Source organism: Homarus americanus, unplaced genomic scaffold (assembly GCF_018991925.1).
Source record: "Homarus americanus isolate GMGI-L3 unplaced genomic scaffold, GMGI_Hamer_2.0 scaffold20465, whole genome shotgun sequence".
NCBI classification, from domain to species: Eukaryota; Metazoa; Arthropoda; class Malacostraca; order Decapoda; family Nephropidae; genus Homarus; species Homarus americanus.
In genome coordinates this window covers 9,599,748-9,613,170 of record NW_024756914.1, presented here as the reverse complement: position 1 = coordinate 9,613,170, position 13,423 = coordinate 9,599,748, and the positions used below count along the sequence as shown (strand labels likewise).

The following is a 13,423-nucleotide window of genomic DNA, read 5'->3' as shown; positions in this document are numbered from 1 at the left end:
CCTTTTGTTTTCACAACCTGTGGTTCCAGTTTCAGAAGAGAAAAGTTTACAGTTCCATAAAAAATCACCTGTCTAATTAATTTATATAAGTTTTGTGTCTGATATTTATGAAACATTTTCATAAAAACAATAATGAAAGTTATTGACACGGTGTCTCCTGTATAAAAAGCTTAAAATGCTGCTTTGAGTGAACCAGTTGTTCATGGTATAAACTTAATTTCTTACCTGGTGCAGGTTTAGGGTGACTGTTTATAATCAACTACTGTTGTCTATGGAGTGAAAACAAGTTCTCAGAGACCCAAAATTATGATAAATACCCAAAAATTTAATGAATATGAAAATTAGTGTCCATCTTCACACTGGATTCCAATGAAACAGTCACTTGGTATGAAGTCACATTGTTAAGAGAGAAGGTTAAATCTTTTTCTGCCTGGTTGTATAGATGTGCTCCTCATTTCTTTGCTGTTAGCCTCTTGGAAAACCCAAGCAACTGGACCATCACCTCAGTTTCCAGTCACATAAGCTACTGTCCTGTTTTTTCAAGTTTGAGATAAACACTGTAAGAATGTGAATAGTTAATCCCTTCACTGTGGGATGTTACTTTTAATATTTTATTTCTCATTTTTTATTCTTCACCCTTGTTTTTTTTTTTTTTTCTTCTTCACTATCTTAGGGTGATATTTGCTTATCTAAATGTTCGTTTGATGGAAAATTCAAATCGCATAGCAGGCGTGGACTGGGAGTTGGCTTAGATGGCCATTTTAGCCCCCAAGTGTGTAAGGTACAGTACAGTCACAATCCAAAGTTTCAACACCCCGCCTGGCTGGGTGTGAGCCGAGGCCAGGGTTGAGGTAAGGCTGGGTGATCGGACGCAGACATTCCACCACCACAACACTCCGAGACTCATAGCACACGAGCACAGGAAGGAACTTATTACCAACTCTGACATGGCATGAACTTGCATAACAAATGCATTCATAACATTGTTGCCACACATAACAATAACATGTTAAGATTGGAGCATGAAAAACTTTGCCCGGTCCCAAAACACTGACTTGGAACCACTAGATGCGAGTACTCGTATTACACATGAATCATCGGGGCAGCATATATAAAGGCTGGCCAGCGGCCGAATTTCATCAAGAGGGAGTGAGCGGTCAGTCGACAAGGTGAGGCCTATACATGTATAAATATTACCATAACCCTGGGAATATTATGGTTTCACACATACTAGGAATTCATATAGTCATGTTTACAATATTTACTGGTGCCAGTAACTACAGTACATTGGTTCCAAGTCCGATCACCCAGCCTTACCTCAACCCTGGCCTCGGCTCACACCCAGCCAGGGGGATGTAGAAACTTTGGATTGTGACTGTACTGTACCAACTGTAGATATGTATTTTATTTAGTTTATCATATACTGTACTCACATCATGCCTTCTTTGTCAGTGCTTACGCCCCAACACTGGATGCAGAGGATGACATCAAGGAAGCCTTTTATGCCGTCCTTGACAGAGTGCTAACCTCTTTCCCAAGAGAAGATAAAGTTGTGCTTCTAGGTAACTTAAATGCCAGAGTTGCCAGACTAGGCAAGTGTAATCCTAACGGCCTATTCCTCCTCAACAAGTGTGCTGCACACAACCTCACTATCACCAACACCTTGTTTAGACAGGCCAACGATCCAAACACTGGCATCTCATTAACTATATCATTCTCAGAGAAAGAGATCGCCAAGATGTCCTCATCACCGAGCCAGGCGTGGCTCAGACCACTGTGACACAGATCATTGACTAGTCAGAGCCAAACTCTCCCATCGGCTCGCCCCAAAATGACGAAAGCAATAATCCTCCAGAAATGGTTTTATTTAACACCAAGTGATAGAAAAATGCTTTCAGAGAGCAGCTCGATGATGGGCTGACAAACAACAAGCAACCTATTTCTGAGTGGCAAATGGAGTATCCTCAACTCAGTCATCACAAAAACCTGCAGCGAGACCCTTGGCCTGATCGAAAGAAAACACCAGGATTGGTCTGATGATAACCAGGTAATCAACACCCTTGTCACTGGTAGATGTGCTGTTCTCACTGACTGGCAGAACAACCCTCAGTCTCAGACTGATATCTTTTGCCAGAAGAAAATGGTGGCCCAGAGCAAATTTTACAATCTAAAGAACGAATGTTGGAAAATAAAGCGTGTTAAATGCAAAAATTTGTGGATCAATAAAAGATGTGTGAATTTTTAAATTCCACTAACAATGTATGGCCCCCTCCACTCATCTATGGCCACTTTTTAATTAAAGATGAAGAAGGCATCTGTCAGTGCTGGAGAAAGCACTATCATTTGCTGCTCAACTGAAACACCAATGTGAATGTCTTAACTCTCCAGCAGGTCCTTCACCTATCCGCCATCCCGTGATGAGGTTGCTACTGCCACCAAGCAAATGAAAAATAACAAAGCCACAGGCTTTGATAGAATCCCAGCCAAGGTGTATAAAGCAGGAGGACCTCTGCTTACTAGCCATCTTCACTCTCTTCTGGAGAATATAAAGGGGGAGTAAGAAATCTCCCCAAGCTCTTAAAGATGCCCCCATCCTCAATATTTATAAGAACAAAGGAGACCAGTCAGACTGTGGCAACTACCACAGGATTTTGCTTCTGTCCGTAACTGGCAAGGTTATTGCTCGAGTCTTCCTAAACAAACTTCTTCCTGAGGTGGAAAACTTCCTCCCAGAATCTCAATGTGGCTTTAGACCATCACGTGGCACCAATGACATGAACTTTGCTGCCTGCCAGATACAGGAAAAGTGCAGAGAACAGCGTTGTAACCTTTACATGGCCTTCATTGACCTTACTGAAGCCTTCGTCTCTGTCAACAGGGAAGCCCTCTGGTGGACCCTCAGTCGCTTTGGCTGCCCACCAAAATTCATCACCAGTGTGAAGCAAATCCACGATGGCATGAACGGCAGTGTCCTGCACAATCGCACCAACTATCTCTTCCATTTTCTTGGTTGACTTCCTTATTCATGCCTGTGCCAATTTAGCCGGTGGGGTGGGCATCCAGTTCCAGATGAAGGGACTTTTCTACATAAGAAGACTCCAGGCAGGAACAAATGTATCAGCTGCTTCCATCACTGAACATGTAGATGACCTCACCCTCATCGCTCACACTGAACGTGACCTACAGGAGATCCTGAACACCTATGCACACTTCGGCCTTGAGGTGAATGTACAAAATACTCGGATTTTCTTTCAGCCTGCCCTTGATTCAGCCATACCTCTACCATCCAACCAGGTTAATGGTACTACCCTCTCCAATGTTACCCACTTTCAGTATCTTGGCTCCCACCCGTCCGCCACCACAGACATCGATGAAGAGATTCAAAATCAGATCATATGTGCACCTCAAGCCTTTGGCAGACTCCATACCCATGTCTTCAGCTGTAGGAAGCTGAAATTATCTACAAAGTTGCACGTATATCGAGCAGTGGTCCTCCCCACCCTGCTATATGGCAGTGAGACATGGGTCACATACAGGAGGCACCTCAAGGCACATAAAAACTTTCACCAACGTAGTTTATGTTCCATCCTCTGAGTTCGCTGGGAAGACAAGAAGAAACGGCAGTATTCTCGCTGACACCAACTGTTGGAGAATCGAGGCTATCATCCATGAGCAACTATGTTGGACCGATCATGTTACAGGCATGAACGATAGTGACTGCCAAAACAATTACTTTACAGTCACCTAATGAATAGTAAAAGTAATGCTGACGCAATAGAAAAGGTATAAAGATAGTCTTTCAATCAAACCTGAAGAAGTGCCAAATTGACCCCCTCACCTGGAAGATGATCACTCCACACCGTAACACTTGAAGGAACACCACACTAGAGGGAGAGGGTGTCAATGCTTTTGATGTAGCCCGACTGCATACCGAGACAGGAAAGCTCCAGCACCAGGAAGCACTTGACAGGGTATGGTACAATTCTTTGTTTTCTAAGCTTCCCTCATAGTTTCTATCTCCGACCTTGTTTTCTAATTTCTTGCTTTCTTGAGAACCGGTACATAGTAGTCGTTGTCAAGGAACTGATCTCTCGCTGTAACTGCTCGTTGGAGCGATTGTGGCTGTGCAGGACAATAAGACCCTCTACGTTGACGCGAAGAATACAATTCGGTCAAAGCCTATTGAATGCATCTCTCATGTAACAACTGCTGATACATCAGGACGCAGAGTTTAAACAATATTATTAATGTACAGTACATAACTACAATTATTCAAGTTGTTTAGTGTTCTCAGAGGATTCAACAGCTCTCACTCACGTGTTACTGGTCTATAGGGTAGACCAACGAGAAGAAAGACGATGTCCTACAGGAGAAATGTTGGCTGATGAGAATCAAGATGTTGCCTCTACGGGAGAAGGTAATAGTCTGCCCTGAGGCTGTGTCTCATGGGCAGCTGTGGGCCCGTCGAGGCAACGTGTTTTTCATTTCGGCCGCTTAGTCGGTTATCTTAGTTGTAAACAGTCTCTTCGCTCCATCTCTCTACCTCTTTCTCTGACCCACTCTTATCTTCACTTCTTCCTCTCTCCCTTTTATTCTTTTTATTCTGCCTGTATCTTCACTTACACATGTTGTTGGCGTGCACAAATTGTGCCTGGCGGTAATACTCCCCCAGTCAGGCTTCGCTCGAAATCACAGCCTACCATTAGATTCACTCTCTCTGATCCCTTCCAAAAAGCAGTCTTTCGTCACTGGGCGTATTAACACTGAGTCCTTTGTCTTCACTTTAACACTTCGCACCTGGCCATCTTTTTTTTGCTCGGTATTGCCTCCAGTACTCTTCCTAGCATCCACTGACTCCTGGGGAAAGAGTAGAGATGATTACAATATCTGCAGCAAGTTTTGAAGAATTTTTGTCGCCCTCATAGTGTCGGCAGATATTCCTTCACCCACTTCTTCCAAAACTGGTCCGTGATGAATTGGGCATGCTTTCATCTTCGCCTGTACGCTTCTGTTGAGGACCGATCGCCTCCAGTGGACAGTATCTCCAGGTTCATCCGTATTATGTGAAGCGGCGTTAGTGCTTCTAGATCCTTTGGGTCGTTAGACACTGGGGTGATGGGCCTTCCATCGATGATCTTCTACGGCGCAGGACAAAGTGTTGAGTCATTCATCGTCTAGCGTCTGGGTGTCCACCACTCCCTGGAGGACCTACCTTACAGTGCGGATTTGTCGCTCCCACACTCCGCCCGTATGAGAGGCTGTCGGGAATTGAACTGCCATTCTATTTGTTTCTAGAGGGCATTCCCGACCTTGTCACTGTTGTTCCAGCCACTCACCGCCTCTCGTAACCCTCAGCTAGCTCCAATCATGTCGGTTCCCATGTTAGACCCAATACGCATGGGAGGTCCCCTGCGGCAGGCGAATCTTGTCAGGGCGTTGACGAATAAGTCGGTGTCTAGTGAGGTGAGGACTTCTAGGTGTATGGCTCTGGTGGTCAGGCAGGCGAACAAGCATCCCCATCTCTTCACCCGGGCTCGGCCTTGTTTCACCACAAAAGGGCCGAAGCAATCAATTCTAGTGTAGGTGAACGGCAGGCCTACTGGGCGCACTCAATCTTCTGGCAGGTCGGCTTAGAGTTGGTGGGTAGGCCTCCAGTTGTTCCTCCGACAAGTCACACGCATCTGTATTGTGCGGTCGAGTAATTTGCGGCACTTAGGTATCCAGTATGTCCCACTTATTATGGCAAGAGTGTGTTCTCCTCCTGAGTGTCCAGCTCTAGTCGAGTGTACCTCTCTCACAATGAGCCCCGTGATCCTGTTGTCCCTCGGCAACAGTATGGGATTCTTCTGGTCTGGGTGGAGTGCGGCATGTTTCAGTCGGCCACCTACTCTGAGCAAACCGTCTTGTGTCCAGATGAGGTTCCAGCCGATTCACATCGCTACCTCTCACAGGTTGTCCATGTTGTAACATTCTTAGTTCTCGAGGGAATCCTTTCCTTTGCATAAGTCTTAAGACGACTAACTTCGCATCTTCCAATTCTCTGACCTTGAGCCAATTTTCGAGGTGATGTTTGTTTTTTCGCTTCCCAAGCTGCCATTCTATAAATCTTCTAATCCACGCTACGCTCTTCAGAAGTCGATGCCACGAGGAGTACCTGGCCCATAGCTTATCGAGGATACCCTCCCCCTGGTCAACGTTCGCCGTCAGCACCGTGGTTTCCTTCTTCACCTCTAGGTCTCCGTCTGTGAGGTCTGGAATCCTCATTGGACTCTTTGGCCAAATGTCTTCTTCCAACAAGAGGAAAGCAGGTCCCCGAATCCACCTGCCCTCCTCGTTGAGCTCCGCTCTATGTAGTCCACGACTAGCGTCATCGGCTGGGTTCAGTGCCGAGTTCACGTGGAGCCATTGCTCTGCATTAGAATCCTTGTGTATCGTTGCCACGAAAGAATGGACGCGTCTTTCAGTGTTTCGTGTATACTGAAGGACTGCCATACTGTCTGTCCAGAACACTGATCTGTCTATTTGTAATTCAAGTTCTCGCCGTAGTTGTTTGTCTGCCTTGGCAGCCAGTACTGCCGCACAAAGCTCGAGTCGAGGTATGGTCTGCTGTTTCAGAGGGGCTAGCTTGGCCTTGCCACACACGACGGAGATATGGTGGGTTCCATCTTCACACGCGGTTCTCAGATACGATAAAGCTCCATACGCTTGTTGGGAAGCGTCGCAGAAGTGGTGTAGTTGCACGGCTGCAACTGCATCCTCGGGTGGGTAGCACTGTGGAACGTGTACCCATGATAGGTGAGGAAGTTCATCTAGCCATATTCGCCATGCCACCCTGTTCTGTTCAGCCATTCGTTCATCCCACCCAATACCTCATCTGCACTCATCTTGGAATATGATTTTGGCTCTTATGATGCTCGTAGTGATGACTCCCAGTGGGTCACATATGGAGCTGACCATACTCAGAAGGCCTCTTTTCGTCTCAGGTTTCTTAGGGATCTGGACCCGGACCGCTAGTTCGTCTTTCTCCAGGTCCCACAGGATTCCCAGCACTCGTTCAGTGGGGAGTCTGTCGTCTTTCAAAATTACTTCCTTTACTCCCACGGCTTTTTCTCTCTGTGGAACTGCCTTGAGGACTTTCTTGTGATTACAGACCCAATTCGTAAGTCTGAATCTGCCCTTCTTCATCAGCTGTCTCAGTTGATGGGTAACTATTGTTGCCTTCCCTGGTGAATCTACTGAGAGATGCAGATCGGCAGCGTAGAAGTTACGACTCGCTCTCTTGATGTCGTCATGGAGACTTTCCCCGTAACCTTGGAATGTTCGTTGTAGCGCATTCCCGGCACATGAAGGGCTCCACACACCTCCAAAGGGATATACTGTCATTCGGTATGTGGTGGGGGCCTCGTACCGCTGGTCGTCCGTCCACCATAAGAATCGTAAGACGTTTTGATGTTTGGGTACTACTCGCACTTAGTGGAACACTGCCTCGATATCAGCCATGAGTGCCACCTTTCCTTGTCTGAATATGATGAGGACTCCCATCAATTTGTTGTTAAGGTCTGGCCCTTGCATCACCTGACTGTTCAGTGACACCGAGTCATATTCGGCTGCCCAATCAAAAACTATTCTCGCCTTTTCTGGCTTGTTGGGATTCAACACGAGGTGTTGTGGGAGATACCAGGTCTTCCCGGCTGCAGCACCGAGTTCTCAATGTGGGACTCGTTCAGCATCCCCAGGGTCGGATGAAATTTTCCTTCAAGTTTTGAAAGAGAGTAAAGAACAGATTAGTGGACCCCTCGTAAATTTATTTACAAAATCATCAGACACGGGAGTTGTGCCAGACTTGGGGAAACAGGCAAATGTAGTACCCATGTTCAAAAAGGGAGACAGCATCAGCGTCAAATTACCGGCTGATTAGTTTTACGTCAGTAGTGGGGAAATTTCTTGAATCAATTATAGCAAATAGCATTCGATTGCATTTAGAGAAAAACAAATTAATCTACGACTCAACATGGGTTTACAAAGAGAAAATCTTTTCTAACAAATCTGCTGACGTTTTTTAGGAAAGTCTTCGAGGTAGTAGATAATGACGAAAATTACGATGGTATTTACCTAGACTTTAGCAAAGCGTTTGACAGAGTACCACATAAGAGGCTTCTGAGAAAAGTTAAGGCTCATGGTATCGAGGGGAAGTTTTAAATTGGATAAAATCATGGCTTACAGATAGAACACAGAGGGTCAGCGTAGATGATTTTAAATATGAGTGGGGCTGTGTAACTACTGGGGTTCCCTAGGGGTCAGTACTGGGCCCACTCTTGTTCATAATCTACATAAACGATCTAGATACTGGGATCAGCAGTGACAAGCAAGTTTGCGGATGACACCAAAATAGGATGGCAGAGTAATTCAGGGCAGGATACAAATGCACTGTAGGAGTGGTCAGAAAAATGGCAAATGAAATTCAACACCAGCAAGTGCAGTGTAATTAATATTGGAAGAACAAATACTGTCAATGTATACAGCCTTAAGAACATCAACCTAGAGAAGTCGACTTGTGCAGGAGACTTAGGGGTACTTGTAAGTCCGGACCTACGGCCTAGAAAACAGTGCGTTAATGTTCGAAATAAGGCAAACAGAGTATTAGGTTTTATATCTAGAAGTGTAAGTAATAAGAGTGCAGAGGTCATATTGCAACTATGTCTTGCGCTAGTCAGGCTGCACCTCGATTATGCGGTTCAGTTCTGGTGCCCTTATAGAATGGATATCAATTCACTGGAGTCAGTGCAACGAAGAATGACAAAAATGATTCCCGGACTTAGAAACCTTCCAAATCAAGATAGGTTAAAGAAATTAAACTTGCATTCCCTTAAAGACGAAGAGTGCGGGGAGATATGATAGAAGTATTTAAGTGGGTGAAAGGAATCAATAAAGGGGATATAGATAAAGTTCTTATAATATCCGAGCAGGATAGGATTCGTAGCAACGGATTTAAGTTGGATAAGTTTAGGTTTAGGAGGGAGATAGGAAGGAACTGGTTCACAAATAGGGTGGTGGACGAGTGGAACAAGCTTAGCAACTTTGTAGTAAGTGCTGGAACGCTGGAAAGTGTTAAAGAAGGCTAGATAATTTCATAGATGATAGAGAGTGGTAGTACTGTACTTCTCGACAGGAGCTTGTAGTGGACGTCTCCCCTACAACTGCCTACAACTGCGTAGCCGCAGCCACCAGCTGCTACCATCTTCCCTAGCAACCAAACTAGCGGCCCAGGCGGCGGCGTCACCAGATGCCGCAGTATCTTAGCAACGGAACCAAAGACCGGCGACTTTCTCGGGTTTTCCCAACATGACTCATAGATGACTCACGGCTGCTGGGTATATAAGCTCTGTCTCTCCATTGAGATTCATTCTGGCCTCTTTTCCTGAACAAGCAACACCTCCTCCTCCGCCGCTGCCTGGCGGTCCTCGCTCCCGCCAGCGAGCATGGCGACCCACCAGCTGTCCTTCTCTGAGCTTCCTCACCAACCAGCTCTTATTCTGCTCTCGGTTCCTGAACACGCAACACCTCCTCCCAGCAAGCTCCTCGCTGTCCAGCTTTCATTCAACCAGGAGGCCAGCAACAGGCAACATCTTCTCTAACGAAGCTCCTGCACATCTACCTCCTTCAACACTCTACTCACCGAACGTCTCTTCTGAGCAGCTCCTCACCACACGGCACCTCCAGCACCAGACTGTCTACCATATAACTCATATTATATAAGAAAACCACCTTAGAGTTTTCATCCATCCTGAGTGCTAGACAACATCTTACCACGAAACCCCACAAGCTGCCATGCACAGGCCAACCGGCCTATTGCAGACTCCTTATGTTATGTCCCTCATTGATTAGACGTCTCATCTCTTCTTGATACCTCTGAGAGAGCCCTGGGTTCTTCAGAAAACGTTTTCTCAATCCCACGAATCATTGTTCGGCAAGCTTCTTATTGTCTGGGAGTCCCGGTTCTTCTTGGCGAAATGGGTTGGAAAGTTGGTAGTGTCCGTCCACTTGAGTAATTGACGTTGACCACTGAATCACAACTCTCTTGTCTTCGACAGACATGGTTTCATCGTTACTGTAGGCAGAGTTGCACTCCCAGAAGTGCCTGACCTGTTTTTCCAGACTTGTCTTCGAGCCCGGTGTTGTCGTTCTGGCGAGGCGGTTGATCACGACATAATCACGGCTCTCCGTCCTTCCTAGTCCTTACTTCCAATGGTGCTAGTGCTTGTGGTACATCCAGCCCTATCAGAGATACCACTCTTCTCGGTGCCTGGCATAGCGCAGTAACTCGGAGGTGTTCCCACATGGCGACGTCTTGGGTGTCTTCGACTGAAAACTCTCAGAGAAGACTATGGATTCTCAACAACAATGACCTTGGAGATAGTGATGGATCGGCTTTTTCTTACTCCTATGCTAGCCACTTTTAGACTGATCTCTTCAGTGTTTACACTATTTCCTTCTTTCATGATCATGCCAATGGAGAGGGGAACTAGCCTTCCCTCTGCCTGCAGCCGGTTAGCTAGACTACGCAAGCAGTATGATCGGTTGCTGCTAGAATCGAAGAGAGCTCCAGTGACCACTACTCCTTTCTCCTCTTGGTTCTTCTCCTCTACCCTGACTTTTACTATTGGAAGTGCGACTCTGCTGGACTCTTGTAGTCACGACCCGCAATCGTTGGGTTCTTCACGCCGATCATCGCTTCCGTTGTTGGTTATGGTTTCCCTGACCCATCTATGTGGATTTTCTCTATTCGTGGTCACCAGCACTTTCTGTATACTCTCAGTCCCTTTCCCCATCTTGCTTGTACCGGCTTCGGTCTTCCATGATTTAACTCCACTGGTCGTCGGTTCCGGTGGCGGCATAATGGCCTCAAGTTGACTCATTCTAGGTCACTTGTGGTCAGGTGATATGTCCTTTTGGTAAGTGCCCCCAGTGATTGCTCTCTTCACCCCTTGGAAACTACTGTGGCATATTGTATGTGACCAGTTGTCAAATTTCTTTGTGTTTGTCTATTTTCTCTTTGTTAGGCTCACATACATACGTACACGTAGGAAATCTCGCACTAAGGACGGAGGTGAGAAGGGAACTCACAATGGTGCTTTATATATATATATATATATATATATATATATATATATATATATATATATATATATATATATATATATATATATATATATATATATATATATATATATATATATATACTGTATATATATATTGTATGAACAATGCACTTGCTGTGTGGTGAGGAGCTTGTTGAGAGGAGGTCTTGTCTGTTTGAGAGTGTTGAGTAGAATGACCTTCACGGCGAGGCTGAGGGGTATTTATATGATTTTGCCGGATCAGGTTGGAGATGTGTGAAATGAGCGGCGTTGCTGATTGGCTGAGGTGAAGGCGGTAGCGGGCCAATCACTGCGCAGTCCGGGTGGGGTGTCTGGGACCATAGGGCCGGATGCAGGATCCTCATGAGGAGCAGGGTCCACGTCAGGAGCAGGGTCCGTATCAGGAGCAGTAGGTACCTGAGGATGAAAAGAGGGTACCCAGAAATGTTGTGGACAAGGTGGTGCTGCAAGTGGCAACTGGGGGCAGACTGGTGCATGCGTGGTTTGTTGGGGGTAATGCTGGGCTGGGGCCCCATCGGGTAAGGTGGCCGGCTTCACTCGATCTATGCTGACAGTGTCGTGTCTGCCATTGCGAATAATCGTTAGGAACTTAGCCGACCGTGCAAAAACCAGGAAGGGTCCATCATAGGGGCGTTGAAGTGGGTTGCTGTGAGCATCGCGCCTGACGAAGACATACCGGTACTCGGCGTTGAATAGTGCAGGAGGAATGTGTTCAGGGCGACAGGAAGGCTGGTGTGGGGCAGTAGCTTTGAATGCAGAAACTGTTTGTCGTAGTGTTTGCAGTAAGTCGTGACGGACAGCAGGAGTGAAGTGGTCGAGGTCAGGAGTAAGTGAGAAATCCCCGGGTAGGCGAAGGGGCTCACCTAGGGTGAGATCTGCTGGGCTGCAGTCCATGTCTTCTTTGTGTGATGTGCTGATGCCAAGGAGCACTAAGAGAAGAGCATCCGTCCAGCTGAAGTGGTCTTACTGTGTCTTGATGACGTCCTTCAGCTGCTAATGAAACCGCTCTCCCATGTCGTTAGATTGAGGGTGGTAAGCAGTAATGCGGTGCCTTGAAGTACCGAGGAACTGTAGGAGACTATGCCAGAGTTGTGACTCAAACTGGGCTCCTCGGTCAGTCATGACAGTCGTCCACCTGGTGAAGCGGTCAATGCAGCTAAAGATGTAGGTGTTGCTGCTGGATGCTGGAAGAGGTCCCATGATGTCGAGGTGCACTACCTGGACGCTTGTTTTAGGTATAGGAAAGGTTTCTAAGGGAGCCCGTGTGTGTCGATGTATCTTAGAGGACTGGCAGGCCAAGCACTGGGCAGCCCATTTCCGAGTATCAGCCTTGATGCCGGGCCACAACTTGATGTTCGTACCAGGAACGGGGAGTTCTTGGAGGGTGAGACCTGAGGGAGATGTCTTGTATGCTGCAAGGTCTTCGTCGTTCTCTTGAGCTACGGCGAGCTGTCTGTAATCCATGGGTGGAGATGAGGGAAGAATGCTGGATATACAACGAGAGAGGATGTCAGCTATCTCGTTGTGGCTGCCCTTGATGTGTTGGATGTCGCTGGTGAACTACGAGATGTAAGGCAAGTGGCGAAGAACACAAAGTGTATGTGCCTGGGAGGCTGAAGCGAAGGCGTGGACGAGGGGCTTGTGATCAGTGAAGATGGTGAACTGACGGGCCTCAAAGAATTGCTGGAAATGCTTGACAGCAATATATATGGCCAGGAGTTCTCAATCGAAGGCGCTGTTCTTGAGTTGAGGTGGTGGAAGCCGCTATGAGATATAGGCAATGGGCATGAGGGTTCCGTTGATCTCCTGTTGTAAGACGGCGCCAACGGCAGTAGAAGCGTCTGTTGTGAGAGTGGTCCGGGCGTTGGGGGCAGGGTGAGCCAGCAGGGTAAGGCATGTGGTGTGCTGCTTGATAGTGGTGAATGCTGTAAAAGCCTCTTGAGTCCACATGAGAGGCTTGTGAGACGTCTTGGGGAGTCCCTTGAGAAGATCGTGGAGAGGAGCGAGGATGTCAGTGTCCTGGGCAATGAAACAGTGGAAGTAGTTGACTGAACCCAGGAATTCTTGGAGCTTCTTCCCTGTTTCAGGTTTGGGGAACTCCTTGATGGCAGTTACCTTCTGTGGTAGGGGTTGTATGCCGTTCGACGAGAATCTGTGACCGAGAAAGTCGAAGGAGGAGTCTCCGAAGGCTCACTTGGAGGGATGAACTTTCATGTTGTTGTTCTGCAGGCGTTGGAGAAGGAGCTGTAGGTGGTGACGATGCT

General features: G+C 46.9%; 1 protein-coding gene across 1 annotated transcript; it reads right to left on the bottom strand.

Annotated features, from left to right (window-relative positions):
- Positions 1-6,870: 6,870 nt before the first annotated feature.
- Positions 6,871-7,185, bottom strand: LOC121857294. Its single transcript, XM_042353283.1, has one exon. It carries the CDS (start codon positions 7,183-7,185, stop codon positions 6,871-6,873), a length of 315 nt encoding a protein of 104 aa, XP_042209217.1.
- Between the last annotated feature and the right edge of the window lie 6,238 nt (positions 7,186-13,423).

Bases quoted from the DNA above. Each gene is read 5' to 3' on its own strand.
- LOC121857294 (XM_042353283.1), bottom strand. From the start codon at position 7,185: ATGAAGAAGGGCAGATTCAGACTTACGAATTGGGTCTGTAATCACAAG.